The sequence below is a fragment of the Mesoplodon bidens genome, assembly GCF_964165515.1.
Source record: "Mesoplodon bidens genome assembly, chromosome: 4".
Lineage (NCBI taxonomy): Eukaryota > Metazoa > Chordata > Mammalia > Artiodactyla > Ziphiidae > Mesoplodon > Mesoplodon bidens.
Genome location: NC_138160.1, coordinates 6,803,786 through 6,827,045, shown reverse-complemented (window position 1 = coordinate 6,827,045; position 23,260 = coordinate 6,803,786). Strand labels below are relative to the sequence as shown.

General features: G+C 40.3%; 1 protein-coding gene across 2 annotated transcripts in view; it reads right to left on the bottom strand.

The window, feature by feature from the left end:
• Positions 1-23,260, bottom strand: part of ADCY2 (adenylate cyclase 2) — a 441,039-nt gene that overhangs the window by 212,684 nt on the left and 205,095 nt on the right. For both annotated transcript variants that reach the window (XM_081233724.1, XM_081233725.1), the window contains exon 4: positions 13,777-13,926. In XM_081233724.1, the coding sequence (XP_081089850.1) occupies positions 13,777-13,926 (150 nt within the window). The remainder of the gene's footprint in view (positions 1-13,776; positions 13,927-23,260) is intronic.

Genomic DNA, 23,260 nt, shown 5'->3' with positions numbered 1-23,260 from the left:
AAAAGGAGAGATTTATGAATGGTGGATCAAAATGGCATAGGAGCTCTGAGGAGTCCAGGGGTTGCTATAAATCATTCGGAGTCCAAAGTATCAGAAGATCCTGTTTTGGGACCATTGATAATAAAAAAGTTAAGCTAATTACTTCCACATAGCTATATAATTAATAATGGCATTATAGGGCTTCCCTGGTGGCGCAGTGGTTGAGAGTCCGCCTGCCGATTCAGGGGACACGGGTTTGTGCCCCGGTCTGGGAAGATCCCACATGCCACGGAGCAGCTGGGCCCGTGAGCCATGGCCGCTGAGCCTGCGCGTCCAGAGCCTGTGCTCCACAACGGGAGAGGCCACAACAGTGAGAGGCTCGCATACCTCAAAAATTAATTAATTAATTAATTAATTGCATTATAAAGGTTGAATGCATTATAAAGGTTGAATGTAGAAAGAGAAGGGTGGGGGGAGAAAGACAGCACAGGATACACGGATGTATCTTGACACATCTGGAGTGTCATAGTACGTGTCCTTGCCTACTCCATGTAGGCAACTGTACCAGGGTATAAGGATACAAAGAAAAATAATGAAATAATAGACAGCCCTGCCACCAAAGGATCCACAGTCAGGTTCCAGGATGGCAGGAGCGGGCCCCAGGTAGGCCTCTGGAAATGAACCCCAGAGTCACTTCGTCTGGTGGTAAACTCTGGGGCAGCTGCCAAGATGGCGGCCACATTTTGACACCTAGTGACCTGTGGATGGGAAAGGCCATTAGTAGGAGCCTGGGCAAGGATACCTTCACTTGTGGCACCTTTTGCATTATGTGAGTGGGTTTTGTGTTTTGTTTTAATGCACTTTTCTTCCTCCAACCTTTGGATCTTGTCCCTGAGTGACAAAGATTTCTCACGACAAAGCTTGTCCAAGGAATGGCCATTTCTTTCAGGGCTGAGAGGGTTGCATGGCCTGCGGGCCTTAGATTTCATCAGATTGGTCTGAGTCAATGAAAAAAATATTCCTGTTCTTATTCTACACTACTCCTCTAGAAAATGAAGTCATCTGGCACACAACGCACCAGAAAGGAGCCTACAACAGGACTGGAAACAACAACAAAGAAAATTCCATTCTGAGGCCAAACATTATTCCCTGGACTATTGTCACTTGGAATCTGGCTAATCAAGATGTGCAGGGGTCCGTGGACAATAGTAAGAAAGTCTCAATGTATCTGCTGCTGCCTTTTCATGCTGAATCTTAAGGAGGTGGCTGAAGCTGCCATCTACTGTTCTTTGTTTGTGCTTTTCAATTCAAATAATTCTGTGGCTTGCTGATGGACTTTTATCTTCAGGTGAAATGCCTAGCCTTGCTTTTCCATAATGAGAATTACGCTTTTAGTAAAACTGTGCAACCTTGAAACTTTTACACTCTGGGTAGTGATCCTCCCAGGAATACGGTTATAATGGCACATTCATTAATATGTAATCTTTTTTTTTTTTTTTGCGAAGAGGATGAAGTATTTTTCCTTTAACATTTAGGCTTATGGTTTCAATTTAATGGGTTTCTAAAACATAGTTAACCCAAGTTGAGGCTTGAGTTTTTGTCTTAATTCGTTCTCTTTACTTTACCCATTGGCCTCCCAACTTTTTTGTTCCCTTTCATGGTTTCCACGTTGTTACTATTTGCCTATTTACAAAAAACTCTTTTTCATTGTTTCTATTTGGGTTCAAAACTTTCTAGTAGCTATTACCAGAACATGAGCCAGCATACACACGAGCCAGCTGTGATTATTTAGTAACTGTAATCCAGGAACTGAGTTGCCTTTCTAGAAAAATCAATCAATCCCTCTGCCCATCCCTTCCTGAGAATGATTCAATGATTCAGAATAAAAGAAAGACACGTTGGGAAAACTATGTAATATAATACAGTAGAAACTATTAATAGCTTAAAATGTACTGCCAGAGATGCCACAGTAAGTATGTAAGACAACATTGTTTTCCATCTTGTGTAAAGAAAGTCTTGACCAAACAAACTGCTCCGCATTTTTAGCTTCCCTTTCCTGCTACACACGTCAAAGGAGCCATCAAAACTCGTAGCATGCCCTTCCTCACCTCCCGTTCAATTTAACCCCTCTGCCCGGCGACCACCATGCTGCCAAGACCAATGGTCACTTCTTCACACACTGCCCTCTGTGACTCACCATTTGACTAAGTTGACTGCTATCCCCCTAAACTTCCTTTTTTGGCTTCTACTGAACCACACTTTCTGGCTTTTCTCCCATGTAATGGGTGACCTTTCTCAGTGAATGGCTAACTCCTTACCCTCTATCTCTTTTCAAATATTAGTACGCTTTGGGGGTTTGGCCTAGGTCATTCTTGTCTTTTCTAAACCTAATCTCTCCCTAGGGGTTCTCATTACATCCTTTGAATACCAACTATACGCTGATGTCTTCCAAATTTACATTTTCAGCTCCTGATTTCATTTACAACTGCCAGCTAGGCGTCTCCTCTGGGACATAAAATAGGTATCTCAAACTCAACTGTTCAAAACACAACTCGTGATTTCTACTCCACCCCCTGATAAGTATTGTTCCCAAAGACTCTGATATCTAAGAAGTGGCACACCAACCATGATCCAGTTGCTGGAATTCAAACTTAGGGATCTCTTTTGATTATTTTCTTTTCTTCTCACCCAACATTTAATCCTACAGTAATCCCTACTGGTTTCATTTCAAAATAGGTCCTGAATCTGTCCACTCTGATGCAAGCTGCTCTTAGCTCAGGTCTGGACTACTGCCGTAGCTTGTAATGGGTCACCCTGCTAACCCTCCTTCCTCCTCTAATCCATCAGAAATATATGCACCCTTATGTTCACAGCAGCACTATTCACAATGGCTAAGACATGGAAGCAACCTAAATGCCCATGGACAGATGAATAGATAAAGAAGATGTGGTACATGTATACAGTGGAATACTACTCAGCCATAAAAAAGAATGAAATAATGCCATTTGCAGCAACACGGATGGACCTAGCAATTATCAAACTAAGTGACATAAGTCAGACAGAGAAAGACAAATATATGCTATCGCTTATATGTGGAATCTAGAAAATGATCCAAATGAACTTATTTAAAGAACAGAAACAGACTCACAGATAGAAAACAGACTTGTGGTTGCCAAGGGGGAGGGGGTGGGGGGGGAGGGATGGACTGGGAGTTTGGGATTAGCAGATGCAAACTATTACATATAGAATGGATATACAAGGTCCTACTGTAGAGCACAGGGAACTATGTTCAATATCCTGTGATAAACCATCGTGGGAACGAATATAGAAAAAGAATGTATATATATGTATATATATATATATATATATATGTATAACTGAATCCCTTTGCTGTACAGCAGAAATTAACACAATGTTGTACGTCAACTATATTTCAAAACTAAAAAGTAAAAAGAATGTTAGCCAGTTCACGTCACTGCCTTATTTAAAAACCTTCGGTGACTTCCCACTCCATGTATAAGAAACTCACCAGTCCTTCACACACCTTGTGAGGCCCAGTGTGTGGTCTGGTATCTGGTTGCTGTCTCCTTCCCTCTTCTCTCCTCGTTTCCAATGATCCCACTGACCTTTATGCTCCTCAAACAGGCCCATCAGTTCCCTAAGTCTAGACCTTTGTAGGCCCACGCCTTCTGATGAGAGCATTTCTCATCACATCGTCATAGGGCTGCACATTCCTGTGATTCATGTTGCGACACAACTGTCACATCTGCAGAGAGGCCCCCCTGACTGGCCTCTCCAATGCACCACCCTACCTACCCCGCTAAGCTTAGTCACATTATCGTTTTGTATCTTCTCATGAAAATTCCGCCTTCCGACAGTTATGGTCTGTCTCCTGCCATTCAGAGGTAAGCCCAAAGACAACAGGGGCCTTTAGCCTGCTACTAAGACACTACTCTATTCCTTGGGTTAATCCCCTGGCACATAACAGATAATCGAAGAAAAAACTCTGAAATAGAAGTTTAGCTCCATAAGAGGGACTTCCATAACCTTCATAATCCTGTATTTAATGGAAGAATATATGTAAAAACCCTATTTTAATTTAGTAGTTTATGCACAGGTTTATATGCATGCCATTACCTTTAATATTCCTCCTATTTTATTCCTGAGTGTATCATATAGTCCTACATTCTTTCACATTTATGGAAAACATAGGTTTGGGGGAAGAATGTTCACATCCAATAACGTACATATATTAAATGGCCAATAATAGGCCAAAGGATTCTTCTTGAGAAGCACAAGAACAAAATTTCCTAAAACTCTGAGGATACGCAGACAACTTAAAAAGGGAAAACTCCAAAGAATAACACCTTCTGAAAACATACATGCATTAACAAAATTCTAAAGCTCCTAACTCGTAGTTTTCAATGTGTTATAAACATTGGGGAGTGACTTGATTCAGCAAGCACAGCCCTAATGCAATGGGAGGTGTTTTATCTGTGACTATGCTTATGATGATAGACTCTTAAACACAAATTCAATAACTTTAACATTTTGAAATCAGCCCCATGCTGGTGAGCCCAAAATGCCTTTTTTCCCCATTAACAGGTATACTGGACTATCTTTGACTCCGTTTTCAGGAAGAAAACTATGATTGCAATCACAGAAGATCTGACATTTGACTTTGAGTTTTGAGTAGGACACACATTTTCTCCTGTGTGTGACAAATACCGGAAGAATGGTTACTGCAGCCAGAAGGACTGATTCTGGGACTCTTTTTTATTGGGTTTGTTTTACTCATATCAAATGATGTTGAACTTACTTGAGTCTTTCCATTACATTATCCTTTTCCTATTATACAATCTTACAAGCATCCAACTACTGTGTCACAGGCTATAAAAAATAAGTGGTCTCCAAGAAAAACTCAAAACTTTCAGAAGCCAAAAATATCAAAACCAGATGCTCTCCTGAGGGTGCACCTTCTGGTTTTTTGTTTGTTTGTTTGTTTTTGTTGTTTTTTTCTGTGTGTGTGTGTGTGTGTGTGTGCTTCTCTAGTATTAAAAACAAACATTAGCTTGTGATAATCTGGAGCAATATAAATGTTCCCCAGCTGTTTCTCCAATAAGACAGGTGAGTGGCTTCCTCACAATGGACATTAGATTGGGGTTTTGCTCAAGGATCTTACAGGGAGGAAACTTCTGGAGGTTTTATTTTACCATTTAGCTTTTCTACTGTCATGATATAAATAGGCATTTGCATACATTGCTTGATTAATTATTGTAACCATACTTTATTTTTTTCCTTTAGAACAGGATGTCTAACTTTTTAAAGAATGAACACTGATGCTATTTTGAGCTCCTATTACTAACCTCCTGAAATGATGCTCTTCATTAGGCATCAAGATTTGACATTGTTTCCAATGGTCTTCCTCCTATTTCCCCTTGACCTTTGATCTACAGCTGTTGATTCCTCCTTAAAGGAGCCAGAGTACACATTCACAGAATGGCCTTCCTTGTAGTCTTTGAAAATATGTAGTGTTCTCATCCATTCTAACTAAAGAACTCATCAGAAAATATTGCAGCCTTGATGATTTGAGGGTTACTTTTTTTTTTTTTTCTGGAATTGATTTCCATTTCCCATTTATAAGCTCCTATAAGCATCATGGCATAACCTGTAACATCCCAAAATATCTTGCCCTGGTATTTCTCAATGAAACATAATACCTGATTTTTGAGAGAATTTAAGCAATCAATAGGATACAATGCCATGCAAACTGTTAAAGCAATTCTTTAACTTCATTCTGATGCATTCGAATGGCAAACACTGGGAAGAGAACTCTTATGAAATCTCAACTCTTCATTTTTTCAACTTCCAAGCAAAACATAAGTGTCATCTTCTACATCATTCGATCTTTCACTAGTGAGTGGTAAGAAAAAGTGATGACTCACATAAACTATGTCCTTTCCATCGAGGGACTGATACCAAGAGAAAAATTTGTAATTCATCACTTAATGAAATGGAAACAAGTGGCCACTAAGAATGATACAAGTTATGACTCCATCAAGGAAGAGATACCAAAGAAAAAAAACGACACAAGTGACTATTAAATAAAACAGAAAAAAAGTGGATGGGGTGGAAAAAAGTTTAACTCGTAATCTTTGAGGATGCAAGTTGGGGTTAGCCTATCTGAACTAAACTGTATGTACCGTGTGATGTTTTGTGTTTCTCATCTTCTGCTGTCTCCGCTGGGTGCACAATCCTACCCAAAGATCATGGAATAACATTTATACTGAAACTTGCTGCTTTCATTCTTCAGGAACTGCAGTGAGAAAGTCTTGCTCGCTTGAACTCTTCTTGGGCTCTCGATGTCCAATTAGGTTTTTATCAAGAGGCATTACTTGATTTGCATTTCTCTAATGATTAATGATATTGAGCATTCTTTCATGTGTTTGTTGGAAATCTGTATATCTTCTTTGGAGAAATGTCTATTTAGGTCTTCTGCCCACTTTTCGATTGGGTTATTTGTTTTTTTTAATATTGAGCTGCATGAGCTCCTTGTATGTTTTGGAGATTAATTCTTTGTCGGTTGCTTCATTTGCAAATATTTTCTCCCATTCTGAGGGTCGTCTTTTGGTCTTCTTTATGGTTTCCTTTGTTGTGCAAAAGCTTTGAAGTTTCATTAGGTCCCATTTGTTTATCTTTGTTTTTATTTCCATTTCTCTAGGAGGTGGGTCCAAAAGGATCTTGCTGTGATTTATGTCATAGAGTGTTCTGCCTATGTTTTCCTCTAAGAGTTTGATGGTGTCTGGCCTTACATTTAGGTCTTTAATCCGTTCTGAGTTTATTTTTGTGTATGGTGTTAGGGAGTGTTCTAATTTCATTCTTTTACATGTACCTGTCCAGTTTTCCCAGCACCACTTATTGAAGAGGCTGTCTTACCTCCACTGTATATTCTTGCCTCCTTTATCAAAGATAAGGTGACCATATGTGTGTGGGTTAATCTCTGGGCTTTCTATCCTGTTCCATTGATCTATATTTCTGTTTTTGGGCCAGTACCATACTGTCTTGATTTGGTTTCCTTTTATTTCTTTTTCTTCTCTGATTGCTGTGGCCAATAGTTACAAAACTATGTTGAATAATAGTGGTGAGAGTGGGCAACCTTGTCTTGTTCTTGATATTAGTGGAAATGGTTTCAGTTTGTCAGCATTGAGGACGATGTTGGCTGTGGGTTTGTCATATATGGCCTTTATTATGTTGAGGAAAGTTCCCTGTATGCCTACTTTCTGGAGGGTTTTTATCATAAATGGGCGTTGATCATTAGAGAAATGCAAATCAAAACTACAATGAGATATCATCTCACACTGGTCAGAATGGCCATTATCAAAAAAATCTACAAACAATAAATTCTGGAGAGGTTGTGGAGAAAAGGGGACCCTCTTGCCTGTTGGTAGGAATGTAAATTGATACAGCCACTATGGAGAACAGTATGGAATTTCCTTAAAAAACTAAAACTAGAACTACCATACCACCAAGCAATCCCACTGCTGGGCATGTACCCTGAGAAAACCATAATTCAAAAAGAGTCATGTATCAAAATGTTCGTTGAAGATCTATTTACAATAGCCAGGACATGGGAGCAACCTAAGTGTCCATTGACAGATGAATGGATAAAGAAGAAGTGGCACGTATATACAATGGAATATTACTCAGCCATAAAAAGGAACGAAACTGAGTTATTTGTAGTGAGGTGGATGGACCTAGAGACTGTCATACAGAGTGAAGTAAGTCAGAAAGAGAAAAACAAATACTATATGCTAACACATATATATGGAATCTAAAAAAAAATTGGTTAGAAGAACCTAGGGGCAAGACAGGAATAAAGATGCAGATGTAGAGAATGGAATTGAGGATACGGGGAGGGGGAAGGGTAAGCTGGGACAAAGTGAGAGAGTGGCATGGACATATATACACTACCAAATGTAAAATAGAGAGCTAGTGGGAAGCAGCCACATAGCACAGGGAGATCAGCTCAGGGCTTTGTGACCACCTAGAGGGCTGAGATAGGGAGGGTGGGAGGGAGGGAGATGCAAGAAGGAAGAGATATGGGGACATATGTACATGTATAACTGACTCACTTTGTTATAAAGCAGAAACTAACACACCATTGTAAAGCAATTATACTCCAAAAAAGATGTTAAAAAAAAAAGAGGCATTGCTGTGAGATGCTTCACCCTGGACTCCATGTACCAACTCAGATGCAGACAGACAACTGGGGGAAATGCAGTGTTGTGCCCTGTGTGCAGCAATGTCCATTCTGCTCGTGAAAAGTAGACTTCTGAACGTGGTGAGATGGAACTGCTAAGAGTGTTAGCAAGACTCCCCATCTGTTCTATCAGACAAAGCAGAACATTTCTCGGTTCAATCTGTTTGCTTCAAGGAAGAAGGGAACTTATTATGGAGGGCATTCAGGAGATGGCATAGCCGGCATCAATCACTACCTGCCCCCCCCCCCCCCGCTCTGCCTCAGCACAGTCAACGGCTTGGCCAGGGTGGCAGCTGATTTCTGTCGCTTAAGTTAGTGCGTTAAGTCATGAGAGTTCAATGCAAGACCAGCTACTGATTACTTTCTTAACAGGATACCATTCTGGACGCTGAAAAGACTGTTTCTTAAATGTGGCAAAAGATCAAGTAGAAGAACTTCCATCAGAGGTAGAGAAGTTAGGAAATTTGACCAAGGTCACACTAAAAGATGACGTACATAACTAGGATTCAGCTCAGGTGGCCTCCAGAGTCCACTACAGAATGGAAATCAAGCCACAGACAGATTTAACACTGCAGCTTCTTGAGGAAATGATCTTTCATGTAACTTCCTAACATTCTCATGGACAATATGTTCTTATCAGGGCAACACATTACCTAAGGATAAGCCAGGTAAATGTTTGCTATTGTCTTATGCTTTCTTATGCATCTAGTAATAGTAACACAGTTAACTAAAAAAAAGTCCTTTATGGATGGGAAAAATCTCTATCCTTGGAGATCACTCCAAACAACCTAGACAGAACAAACATGAGAGGCAGAAATAACAACACTTACTAGCTGAGTGATCTTGGACAAGTAACTTGACAATTACTTTGTTTGTTTTAAGTGAGAAAAAGGACTTAAGTCATAGAGTTGATAAATAAGTTAAGAAGACAGGGTAGTAGGCTGAATAATGAACCTGCAAAGATGACCCTGTTCTAATCCCTGGAACCTGTATGTTACCTTACATGGCAAACCCAGAACTCTGCAGATGTAATTAAATTAAGGACCTCAAGATGGGCAAATTTTCCTGGATTATCCTTATGGGAGGCAGGAGGGTTAGTGAGAGAGAAGCAAGAAGATGCAAGGGCAGAATCAGCGATTAAACAGGAGGGTTGGAGAGACAGACAGAGAGAAAAATTCTATGCTGCTGAATTTGAGGATGAGAGAAGGGGCTAGGACCCAAGGAATGCAGGCAGGTTCTAGAAGCTTGAAAAGGGAACTAAACAGATTCTCCCCTCAAAGCTCCCAGAAGGACCCCACCCTGCCAATACCCTGGCCAAACTCACAAGACTGATTTTGGACTTCTGGTCTCTAGAACTGTACAATAGTGAATTTGTTCTGTTTTAAGCCACTGCATTTGTGGTCATCTGCTACAACAGCAACAGGAAACTGATACAACAGTATATGTTAAAGAACTGGATAGACAACCTGGCACGTTATGAGGACTCAAAGAAATATCAGTTCCTTCTTTCTCCTTTTCCCTCATGAAAAGGGGCCAAATTTTAGCATCCCAAATCTACAGCAACTCCATGTACACTTTACCTCGCATCATAAATGATTTATGCAATACATTCGGTAGTGCCCTAATATTACCTGCTATCATATTAGGATAAAGATGGGTACATTTATTATCTACCCAACCATGGACACAAAAGGACCACTTACTTGCTCCATTGAAATCTGAAGAGAAGAAACACTTTTGTCCGAGAGACCAGAAGCCTACTGGTTCACTAATGGCCCCCATGGTGGACTACAGATCCAGGAATAACATGGGGTCCACACCTCACTTGACTAGTATTCTCCCTCCACTGAAACACATATTGTGTCATATTCAATCCACAGGATGGCTCCAGAGGAAGGTAGGCCATATAAAGATTCTTTGGATTACATTACTTTCAAACAAAGACAACATATAAATTGAAGAGTGTTTATTTTCTTTCTATAAGAAAAAGCAAATTCAGTTTGCAGTCCTACAGAGGCAATATTTATTTCAACTGCCCAGGCAGTTAAGAGAGAGGGTTCCTCTTTTGCTCTGAATCCAGCTCTCATCAATTCTTGAGAGTCTATTACACACTCCAGGGAGAAACACCTGCTTGATAAAGAGGCTCTATGGCACTGACATGGTGCACAAGAAATGGCTTTTACTGCACGATGTGAAACTTAAGACAAAATTCAAAAGTCACCACTTTCAGGCCCCAAAGGTGGCCTCAAGGCTAATGCGATGCATTAGTTTTCCCAGTTAGTAAAAAACTAAATATTGTTTTTAGTGTTTATCCATGAAGGCACTTTTAGGGCAAGAATACAACTCTGAGAAAATCTCTGCTAACATTTTTCATTCCCTTCTCTCTCCAAATCTTATAGCACAAATACTACTTTATTGAAACATGATTTTTAATCTCAAGAAATTCATCTCATTTGCGTCTAGGAAAAATAGCACAAAATTTGAAGAAAAGAAAGTACAGAGTTGAGCAATTTTGAAAAGATTTCAGAATCCCTAGCCACTTCCCAGTAATATCAACAATTTGTAGACCCCAGGGTGGTTGCAGAAGGGACAGCTTCCTGGGCTCACAGGACATTTGCCTTCCTCCCCAAGGATTAAGGACGACAGGGGGCTGAAGCAGTGAAAGAGGCCCAGTAACTATGAAAGACGGCAGCCCTCAGCCTCTGGGAGTGTCAACTCACTCTGCGGCAACTGCAGATATAACACTAAAACGGATGGTATAGATTTTAACCAAATGGTGGCCAAAACAAATCATCTTGTAGCTGCTCAGCACACACCCCTACCCTGAATGAAGCCCTTTGAAGGACACTATTGTTTGTCCTAGTGACTGTGGATAAAGCAAAAATGGTTTGTGGTATATTCAATATCTTGTAATAACCTACAATGGAAAAGAATCTGGAAAAGTATTTTATATATATATATATATATGAATCACTTTGCTGTACATCTGAAACACCTATATCTATATCTATATAGATATATATAGATATGGATATATAGAGAGAACATGCATAGAATATATATAACATACATAAAACATATATAGGTGTCTATGTATCTATATATATAGCCATAAATATCTGAACCACTTTTCTGTACATCAGAAACTAACACAACATTGTAAATCAACTTATACTTCAATAATTTTTGTTAAAACTGGTTTTTGGTAATGGGTGGAGAGGAAGTGGCACGTGGAATCCTTGCACCTTAATTTGGTTTGTGGCCACACCAGGCCTTATGGTCTCTGAGACTGCTCCTCTGTATGAAGGATACCTAGATTGCCACTGGCCAATTTTTATTTGTTTCCTTAAATCTGTACGATCACACTTTACTGATTTTATTAACTATGGAAATTTTTCATTCCCATTCAATTACATGCTGGTCTGAAAAAAAAATATATATATATATAAACATTTATTCTATTCTAGAAACATATTTTCCAAAACCCTAACAAGAAAACTACTATATTCTGGGCCCAAGATCCTGAGAGCTGACTACCAAGTTTGGTAGCAAAATACATGTGTGGTGTCCAATAATATTTTATTAAATATCTTTAGTATAAGTTCTTTGTCTTCAAAGTGTCCCTCTTCTCTTTCCTTATTTTAAAAAGGATCATTGGATACTTTTCATAAACTTGTAAGTAGACGCCCTTATAATACCTCCCACGATGGTCCCACAAAGTCTGTAGCTCGAGGTATGCCTCACTGGTCTAGTTCTGGAGCCACGTAGGGTCAAAGCATGGCCCTTCTTGACCACTTGGATGACACCTGGTCCTGGTTGTTCAAGGTCTCTTCAGGGCAGGAAGCAGTGCAGACCAGATCAGCAGTCTGACTTACCACTCTGTCAAGTCCGTACTATAAACATTAGGTTATATAAACCCTCGACTTGGAATTTCAGTTCTTTCTATAACCTTGGTGCAAGTGATGGAAAAGAAAGTTAAATATGACTGACAGGACCAACCTGATCTAGTCACTGCTGTTTGAAAAAGGATACCATCTCTCCCAAAACATCTGAACCCTGTAGAGGGAACAATCGTGAACACTAAGTGCTGGGTGTTGAATCTATGGGATTTTCTAGAACACAGATTTGAACTGCTACTGAACATGGATAAATGTCCAGTATATGAAGATATACCAGTTAACAGACCCATGTCAACAACTGTCTATTTCTCTTAATGTAGAATACAGAGTTTGATATACATAGGGACCAAAGAATTAAACATTAATATCTGAATACTTTTGCTACACATGTTGTAACACAAAATTCTTTTTTAAAATCAAACTGGGAGATTTGCTCATACCAGTGGGAAAGCAATATTGACAGCCACATTCCAGTACCTAGAATCATGCCTGCCACAAACTAGACGCTCAGTCAATATTTGTTGAATGACAAACAGACCTCCCTGTTTTCAAAAAGGAATCCAATTACTATTCATCAGTCCATACACAAATAAAAGTCTAGTGTCAATATTTAAAGGATTTTTTTTTGCTCACCACTATAATACATTTTGATGAAATTATATAAAATGGACTAACTCGATACAACTTAACAGATAATAATAACACATCTTTTATGTGCCAAATACTGATGAATGTGCTCAGAGAGGGGTTCACAGAGAGTCATGCCAACCATCACCTTTATAGATGGAAACTGGGTTCCTGCGGAAATACACAAACCCAAGTAAAAAAACACAAAAAACAAAAAAAAACCCTATTCATATGGATATTCCACCATGACCTGAAGTTAAGCATGTCAAGTTCAGGACCCATTCCTGGTTTCCCCTCCAAAGCATATCTGCTTCACCTGCTCACCACCATCCTGGATGAGACCACATGGATCCTAGATGGCTTTGCTTCCCACATCTCCTACTATCTGCATTTCCTCTTTTTTCAGTGCTTCGTCAGAGCCTATGTATTTCCCTCATGTATGTTTCCATGCATCACCCACATCAGTCACTGTAGGACAGCCCTCGACACTATAACAACTAGTTCCCCACCAGACCTTCCCTCCCAACTCCAATCACCTCCCTCAAGGATGAGCTCAGTCACCCCATCCCACTTCATTTCATCCCATCCCACTACAGGTGGAAAGCAGGCCCTATAGGAAGTGCTATTGACAACACAGGCAGATTTCAGGTGGGGCACACTCTTGCCACAGAGAAATATGCTTGAACCCCAAATGAGTGTCTTAATAAAGTGTCACTGTAATAATAATCATTATCATTATTATCTGAATGGTGGTTGATGTGGCTGTCAGCACGTGGGTGATCCTGGGGGTTGCTGGGTCTCAATCTGAAGATGTCATCTCTGCTTGTTGGTTCATGATTCAATCTTCCCAGCACACTGCCTGAGGCTGGGCGGGCAGGGCCATCAGATGGCTACTCTGGTTTCCTTCTGATGCCCGTGAGCGGATGAACTGCACACTCGACATGAGCAGTGACAACATCATTTCAACAATGTCTCAAATAACGTGGACACAGGATTGAACATGCATTTTACCTGCTGACGCTTTTCAAATTCCAACTTGATCCGGGACTTGATGCAGTTGCAAGTGTCCTGATACGTCTGCTGCAGCGCGAGTTCCATGAGGTGCTTATGGTATGCCCCGGCCAGGTTCCCGCAGATGAAGATGATCACATTGGCCAGGATCTGAGGACACAAAGAGCCACTCAACAGAGCGCCCGTTTATCATTCAAGAACGGAACAACCACACAGTGCACATGAGCAGCAGTCTTCAAGGACATGACTCTGCCTGAGGTTAAATTTATTTCTGTGCCCGAACTAACATTTTTATTTACTTAACAGAAAAGGATGCCATCCCCTTCTTGGATCCGTGCCCTCTGACAGGTCACTTTGTTGTCCCTCCCTTGTCTCTGGGCTCAGCCATGTGATTTGCTACAGCTAATGCAATGTGGGTGGGAGTAATCGAGTGCCAGATCCAGCCCAGGTTTAGAAGGCCTGGTGTGTTTTGGGTGACAATCTTGTGTCTCATCAGGAAAAGACTAGCCCACTGGTCCTGGGAAAATGAGAAACTCATGGAACAGAGACACTCAGCCAACCCATAATCCACTATCAAGGCCACTGAGATTTCATGGTTGTCATACAGCATTACTGTGATACTAGATGATACAGGTTGCCCTCACATCGAACCTGTATTCACTGAGCCTTGAGAAGTTATATTCCCCATTACTTAATGTTTATATAGGAATATAGGAACCTTTCAAACCATATAACTTGTTGCTCTATTCATGATAAAAACCATTCATGTTCACAAAAATTTGTGATGGAAGGGAAGAGAAAAATATATAAAGAAAAACTACAAAGAACCCATAACTGCCTTGCCCACGAAGAACTCGTTGCCATATTTTCTTTTGTCAAGACCGTTACCTTGTTCCAAAGGAACCAAGTTCATTCTGAATGCAGTGTTTTGCTTTGCTTTTTTAATTTAACATTTAATCTGATTTTTTTCAGATCATGAAAATTCTGTAGAAACAGGATTTTGAATGCTTATATAATATTCAGTTCTATGACTATATCATAACTTAGTTATGTCTATACTATCTTTATTAAAATTCTTTATTTATTAATAAAGAATACTTTATTACTTTCTTTATTAATATTCTTTGCATTTGCTTCATGCTACAGTGGTCAACCTCGTGTCTAAAGCTTTGGCCTCATATTTAATCATTTCTCAGGCTCAATTAGTAAAATACACTGAGTTGAAAGCCCTGAATATTTTAAAGTTCTTGATACATATGGCAAAATTGCTCTGAAAAAAATGTTCCATTGATATTCTCACCACCAGTGTATGACCATGGTCTTTTCAAGGCCCACTATTAACACAGAGCAAGTTGTAATAATAAATAAAACTGACGATCATGTGTTCAGGGCTAGACCTGTGCAGGTCTGGCAGGGCATGCACGGTCACACCTGCAGAAAATGTCCCTCCGTCCTCACCCCCCTCCACATGACCTTTCCTCTCACCAAACGGGCACTCATCCCTTCAACAACAAAGGCAGAGCATCTGTGTTCAAAAGCCCTGTGCTCCTTGCTAAGGGTCTCCCACTGACACAGGTCAGCTTAACACATCAGTCAACTGACGCGGGGAGCATGCATGCCAGGACTCAAACACTCTTGGGGGAATTTTTATTCCTAAGCCTTCAAGGTTCCCATGACAGGACTTCGCAGAGAATCATGCCATCCTCCCTCTGCACGGTGTAGTACCCCCGATGATTAAAATATTAGCTCTGTGCATTGCTGAGTGCGTGCGTGCGTGCGTGCGTGTGTGTGTGACATGCATCTGTGTGTGATTTGCATATGATACATGCATGATATATGTGTACATAATATGCATGTAAGATTTCTGTGATGTGTATGGTGTGTGTGATTTGTATATGTGATATATCCATGTGACATGTGTCTCTCTCTGAGTGATTCATGCATGATGTATGTATGTGGTACACATGTATACCTGGTATGTGTTATGTGAATGATATGTGTAATGGATGTGTGCATGTCATATGTAATTTATATATGGGATAAACGTGTGGTTTGGGGTAGTGTGTGTGGTGTGTGTATGTCATGTGCACACGTGACACGTGCATGTGCTCTGTGTGTGCCTCAGCACAGAACAGGGGAGCAGTGTGCTCGTCTTCGGTGTTGCTCCCAAGCATGTCTAGCTGCACAGGCTCCGTTCCTTCCCACTGCCATCCTTTCCCACATCACCCCCGTGGACGTCAGTCCTTCGAGGATGTGGGAAAGCTCGTGAACTTCCTGGCTTCCTGCCTGAGTACAGGTCATTTCAGAGCCGGGCCCAGGTGTGCACTGTTAATTTAGTCCTGTCAACTTTGCTTCTGCAAAATGACCATCTGCTTCACTGAAGATTCTTCAGACCTTGACATTGCTGGGTTTGCTTTGAAGAACAGTGACCCAAAGGATGTAGGAACCAGAAGGGCCAACACAAACCAGACTGCCTGGAATTAGAAAGCACCGACTCTTTCCTTATTAGGTGCAGCTGAAATAATACTAAAAATAACTGTGATTATCTAAGAGAGCTTCTTCTTTTTCTCCTTAAAAATGCCTTCAAACAAAGACGCAAACATTTTAGGAACTCACTTCCTCCAAAATAATAACGAAATGTAAGCAAGGGAACTAAATGAAGCCATCCCCTGTCCCCTGGCCTCCCTCATCAGGGAGTACAAAAGGGGCACCTCGATTATAACACTGTCTGCCTGACCCAGTGCCCTGGCAACTTTGCAATGTCATGGGATGGAAGGAAAAGCCTTCTTTCGCTTACTCATTCATCCATTCATCCATTTGGTCAATGGATGCTGCATTGCTTCAAACAACATGTAATTCAAGCCCTCCCTGACTATAGATAATTAGAAAGAATGTATTTATGGATTTTTATTTGGATATGTAAAGGAAATGCTTAAGAAACAAACAGCTAAGAGTTTTAATGCCAAGTAGTTATGGCCTTTCTCTTCTAGTGGAAAATTTAATCAAATTACAAGCATTTTTCTGATCCCTGCTTTCATCCTAAAATACCATATTCTAAGGTTAATAGAATTAGTCCTGGTATTTTAATAACTACGCTCATTTACATATGTGATTGATGTCCTAAAGCATTTTTCCATCCAAAGGTTGCATTCATATAATGACTCTATAAAACGTAGGGCACAAGGAAGTGATGCGGTTAAGGTTTTCTTTTCAAAAATAATATCACAGCATTTTACTTCCTAGAAGACTGTTTAACAAAACACACAATAAAAAATTCTATTTTCACAATGTTGGATTTATTTTATAACATCATAGTGTCTTGATGTTTTCTTTTATCTCGTTGCTTCATTTAGCTACTCTCACATCTGTCAGAAAATAGGAGGAGAAACTTAGCTTCCCAAGAGATGTCTTGGAAGAAAATAAATTGTTTAAGGTAATAATAGCAGCCAAGGTTCACCATGAAGTTTCAAATTAGGCCTTGAGATCAAGCTTGACCCACGATCCAGAATCTGTGCAAACCGGACTCTGCCCAGTTGTCACAGAAGCCTGGTTGTCTCCACCACTTTCCACTTCCCCATCTTCACTTGATGTGAGGGTGGGAAGATTGGTCAACACTTGTCAGTAATTCTCAGGAGATGCATAAATAATCAGTCCTGTGCTGGTGGGAAGGCCGGTACCCACCAGCAAACTCTGACTCTGCTTCTTTCACAGCCATTACCTTGCCTTTCCAAACACACCTTGTTTCATCCTTGCAAGAGTCCAGAAAGTAAAACAGCCAGGAAGATGGACAATTTTGTTATTTCATTTTATAGGCAAAGAAACAGAAGTCTACAAAATTAAGAGACTGGAGGGCAGGGCTTCACCAGGCTCTCAGGATTACCCCATACCAACCCACATGACCCTGATTCACATGGGCCAGGGCAGGTTGGTCTAGCACAATCCAACCCTCTACTTGGGTGTGGGGAAAGTATTTCTGAAGAATTTCTAAAGAGACATGTGTAAGTTTTGAAGCAGCTAACATCATTTTCCTTTACAAAGCATTTGTATTTGATGCTATAAAGTGCCTTCATCATTTAAAGTTCTTTTAAGTGGCTGCAGTTTGGAGACCACACGTCCATGGAGCATTTAACTATGATGCTGGTACATCAACGTACATTCAGAGGAAAGTAACAGGAAGTGAGGCTGTTTCTAAGTGGATCATGTGACCAAGGGCAAATGACCCAAGCAGGGTTATTTCACCCGGGAAAAGGACATTTAAGGATGTGAGCTCACTGTCTTCAAACATTTGAGAAAGTATCACGAGGATTAGGTCAGCACTCAAGTCATCTGTGACTCTTTTAAAGAGTTTTAAAATTGTTCAACACTCCCACTCTTAATCTTAAGTTAGGGGCTGCTGACTACAGTGTCCACAGAGGTCAGCAGGCAGCACACATGCAAGCTGAGGGTCGGGTGAGGTTCCTGGTACCAGATGAAACCCCATCACTCAATACCATGGTTTCCCTATGAGCTCACTGCACAGGGCTGCAGGAGAAAGGATAGTACAGCCTTTAAAACAGGTCCTCAGCTTAAAACAAAGCAGATCATAAATATGCAAAAACACCAATTATAAGTCAAAGGAAAATAAAAGGGATTATAAGAACTTGATGAACTGAGCTGCAAATGAATATTCAGCAAGCTCACTGCATCTCATAAGCATCAAATTTGGCTTAAATAAAACAATGTTCTTGCTTGGGAGAGAAAATGATCAGGTAGAATTTTCCTTAACTGAGCTCTCAAACATGGCTACAGAGAATCCCAATTCCATCTCCTCAGCATTTCCTGCAACCCCCAAAGAATTAAATTTGCTATATGCCCTGGCCTCAGGATTTCTGGTTTTTATCAGCCTTTTAGTATAGACCAGAAACACTGTGCTTTGGCTATAACATCAAATGATCCTCAGGTCACTCGCTGGAATCTTCTTCTAATTTAAAATCCCTCCAGATGAGGAGTGGAGTCAGAAAATATTATGGGCTGAATGTCATGTCCTTCCCAGATGCATATACTGAAGCCTTAACTCCCAATATGATGGTATTAGGGGTGGGACCCTTGGGGGGTAATTAGGTTTATATGAGGTCATGAAGGTCCGGTCCCCGTGATGAAATTAGCATCCTTATAAGGAAAGGAAGAGACTCTCTCTGTCTCTCTGTCTCTCTGTATCTGTCTGTCTGTCTCTCTTCCTCTCTCTGCCATGTGAGAAGGGGTGTCTACCAGGAAGAGGGCCCTCACCAGAACAGAATCATCAGCACCTTGATCTTAGCCTTCCCAGCCTCCAGGGATGCGAGAAATAAGTATCTCCTGTTTGCACCACCCAGCCTGCATTGTTTTTTTATGGCAGCGTGAGCTAAGACAGAAAGTTATGAAGAAAATTGAAAAACCAACCACCTCAACAATGGGTGTTATTAGTGTTTTGGTTGGTTAGACTGGAATTGAAAATTGGGAGTCAAATGCAAATTGATTTCCTATGGAAATGACCACTAGAAATAGTACTGTTGGTTGTGATGGTTATTTTCATTATTCTCTTATATAATTTAGAGCTGTTATTATTAGGTCTTTTTGAATAGCATACATTATGCTATTTTTCCAGCTATATTTGGGCTAAAGGGCTAAAGAATCTTACACTTAGGCTTCAAGTTTGGTATCACAGCTAGATAAAATTTCAGGGAGGAGTTTGAGAGTCATTTGCTTCTCTCAGGAGTGTTCCACCAGCTCATTACAGGCCAGTGGGAAGAGATGGGCCTAGAAGAGACTCAAGATCTTGATAGAAAGTTCTTCTCACAAACTAAGTCATTGAGAACACACCTTCCCTAGAAGGGAAAGCTGGCTTCACCCTGCAGAAACCCAGACTTGTACTTCTCAGCTCAGGGATTGCAAATTTGAAACTGATGGGGAGAAAGCTAGCTTGATTAATAGTTTAGAATAACAAAAAGGAGACAAAACATGGAGTTTCCAATATTCAGAACTCAGTGGAAGAAGAAGGCACAAGCCTCCCTCCATCGAGATCCGTAGGTCACCCTGCTTTCCACAGAGGAGTGCACCGTCACACGTTTGTTCTCTCATCCAGGTTCTCTCTGATTTCAAGCACATGAAAGAATCTTAGCTTTCAGGGTTTAGTTCCTCTCCACCACGGGAGAGAGAAGAGCAAACAAATACGCTGTACGGAAAGGAGAGAGCTGCTAACTCCAGAACTCATAGCCCACTTCTCCTGTAGCCAAAATGGGACCAGTCATTTCCTTTTTTGTTGTTAACTTACTCTGCAGGCCATTTCTGTAAAACAACACCTGCAGACATTCTTCTCCCCACTCTCTTTGTTTCACAGAGCTCCAAGCCCAATTGGGAGTTTACCTGTGATTACAAAGGACTTTTATTAGAGTTAGTGTCCGTCTGGTCCAAACTGTCTCCTGCCCTCCTGCTGGCACAGTGACGTCTGAATGATTACATCTGACATTCTGTCAACCAATCGATGATTAACTGAAATTTACATCGTTACTAATACCCAACAGAAGCCACTGTCTCCTTGGTCTTTGTGAGTCCACATAGTTGAATGAAAGTTAATTATTCCAAAGAGGTTACACTCTTTCAGAAACCCAGGGGATGAAGTGGTCCTGTATTGTCCAATGGGCTTAATAAATGCTGGTGTCTGGGTCTTCCTGAACCTTCTCTCCCATATACAATGACATATGCTCAATAGGAGAACACTTCTAAGTGCTGTCTCAGTGCGTTTCAAAAACTTTAGAAACATATAATTATATACTAATTAAAACTCAAATTTTATTCACCTTGAATCAGCTCACCTAAGGATCTGCACTAAGCAATACAAAATTTGCCTAATTCTGGTGATTTCGGTGGATGTACAAGTGAACAAAAATATATTTGAGCACACTTTAGACTTTAATTTAGACAGATAATCTCTCTAATCTGGATCAATGAAATTTAGCTTCGTTTAAACACTATACATAATTATCTTCACTTATCACCGCTATATAGGTGACATATTTGATCCACATTTAAAAAGTTAAGAGGCAACAGGTGTTCAGATTCAGTCAACAAACATGACAAAGGCTATCAGACACTCCAACCTGTGCAGCTTAGTTTAAGATGAAATGATACACCACGTCATGTGAGATAAATATGTCTCTTCAACCAGCAGTGCACAAGAAGGGACACACATCTTTTATGGGTACTCGGGGTACATTTACATGGCTACCCCATTGGCGACTTGCATTATGACCTACTTGTGACCCCATTTATAACCTACACAATAGTAGATAAATTAGAATTAAGCAAACCAAGCACAATATACCCTGCCAATTATGACTGAAGAAGAGGACACCTTATGAAGTTGAATGGAACTAAATGTAGGTATCAAATGTAATGTGATAACAGAGGGACAAGTTTGCTGAGGGCAATAACACCACAGGGGTAGCACAGCCAATCCTGGGTATGAACTTGAACATGACATTACTAAGTGCATTCACATGGAAGTGATAGATTGCAAAGTCCTGTGCAGTCACAGGCTCTAAATACTGGAGAAAAAACAATGAATACTGTGATTCTCAAGCTCTACCCTGGAATTGCCCTTTTTAATCAGACCAAAAGATATTCCATAAAGTCATGCTGTGATTAAAAGAGATAAATAACTGCTTGGCTGCATAACTGAAACCTTCTGCAAACTGGAAAACAAAGAAATTTCCTATTACAAACTAAACTAGATGTTTCATTAATGATACTAATTAGGGGAGGTGATGGCTGGCAGCAGCTTTCCTTTTAACAGGATAAAATGCTGACATGCACTTAAAAGTAGTGTCTCCCTGGAGGGTGCTCCTGGGTTTCCTCACCACCTTCTTTCCTCTCCTACTGAGGGTTTTCCTGAGGAGTGGGTCTTGGAGGAAGCAAAGACGATTTATACCGTTGACACCAGACTCTGACTTCTGAGCAATTTCAACCAGAGAATATATTGGTCTGGCCAAAAAGTTCGTTCGGGTTTTTGTACGCTGCTACAGAAAAACCCGAACGAACTTTCGGGCCAATGCAGTACATTAGTTCCACTCAAATCACCAAGAGGCATCTGGTGCTCTCTCATAGGGCCACTACCAAGCAGCTCTTCCCAGTCAGCACCATTCCAGGACCCTAATCAAAGGGATGGGTTTTGTTAAACCCGTGTGTGCACTAATCTCCTTGGACGGTAGGAACAAAATACCACAGACTCAGTGGTTTAAACAATAGAAATTTTTGTTTGTTTCTTTGTTTACAGTTGTGGAAGCTGGACGTCCAAGATCAAGGTGTCAGCAGGGTTATTTTCTCCTACGACTTCTCACCTGGCTTGTAGATGACCACCTTTCAGCTGTTTCCTCACATGGCCTTTTCTCTATGCAAGCCTGTGTGTCCCTGGGGTCTCTCTGTGCATCCTAATCTCTTTTTCTTATAAGGACACCACCCTAATGGCCTCATCTTAGCTCAGACACCTCTCCAAATGCCCTGTCTCTAAATACAGTCACATTCTGTGGTACACAAGGTTTGGCTTCAACATATGCATTTTGGGGGTCACAACTCAGCCCGTAATAACATGCCATTGACGTGTTTTTCTGGCACTTTGTAGACATCATTTCATTTATTTTTTTCTTCCAGTATTATTGACATATAACTGACATACAGCACTGTGTAAATTTAAGGTGTGGAGTATAATGATTTGATTTACACATATTAGGAAGTGATTATCACAATAAGTTTATTGACCATCCATCATCTCATATAGGTAAAAAATAAAAGAAACAGAATTTTTTTTCTTGTAATGAGAACTCTTAAGATTTACTCTCTTAACTTTCATATATAACACAGAGCAGTGTTAATTATATTTATCATGTTATACACTGCATCCCCAATACTTATTTACTTTATAACTGGAAGTTTGTACCTTTTGACTGCCCCTCACTCAATTCCCCCACCTCCAACATACTACTGAGGGTTTTTTTCTATTTTTTTAATTGAAGTATTCTTGAGTTACGATGTTGTACTAATTTCTGCTGTACAAAGGATTCAGTTATACACATATATACATCCTTTTTTTATATTCTTTTCCATTATGGTTTATCCCAGGAGATTGGATATACTTCCCTGTGTCTTTAAAACTATTGAGTTTTAAAGACAGATTATTTATAAATTACCAGAAAATTCAGTTAAAGGTTAACCCTGCATTCCTTAGACATTTGGGGCTGGTAACTCTTTTGCAGAAATGCCACATACTGCTGATGGCTTAATACGAACTAAGACATTCATTAAATCACTTCATTTGTTCAAAAACATTTATTGAGCATTTATTTATAATCAACTAAATGTTATATTCTCCCCACCCAAGAAATCAACCTCACTGACAAAAATGTAATAAAACAAAGCAATAATAAATGTCAACAAAGCAAGCAAACAAAGGTAGGTGATGCAAAGCAGGCTT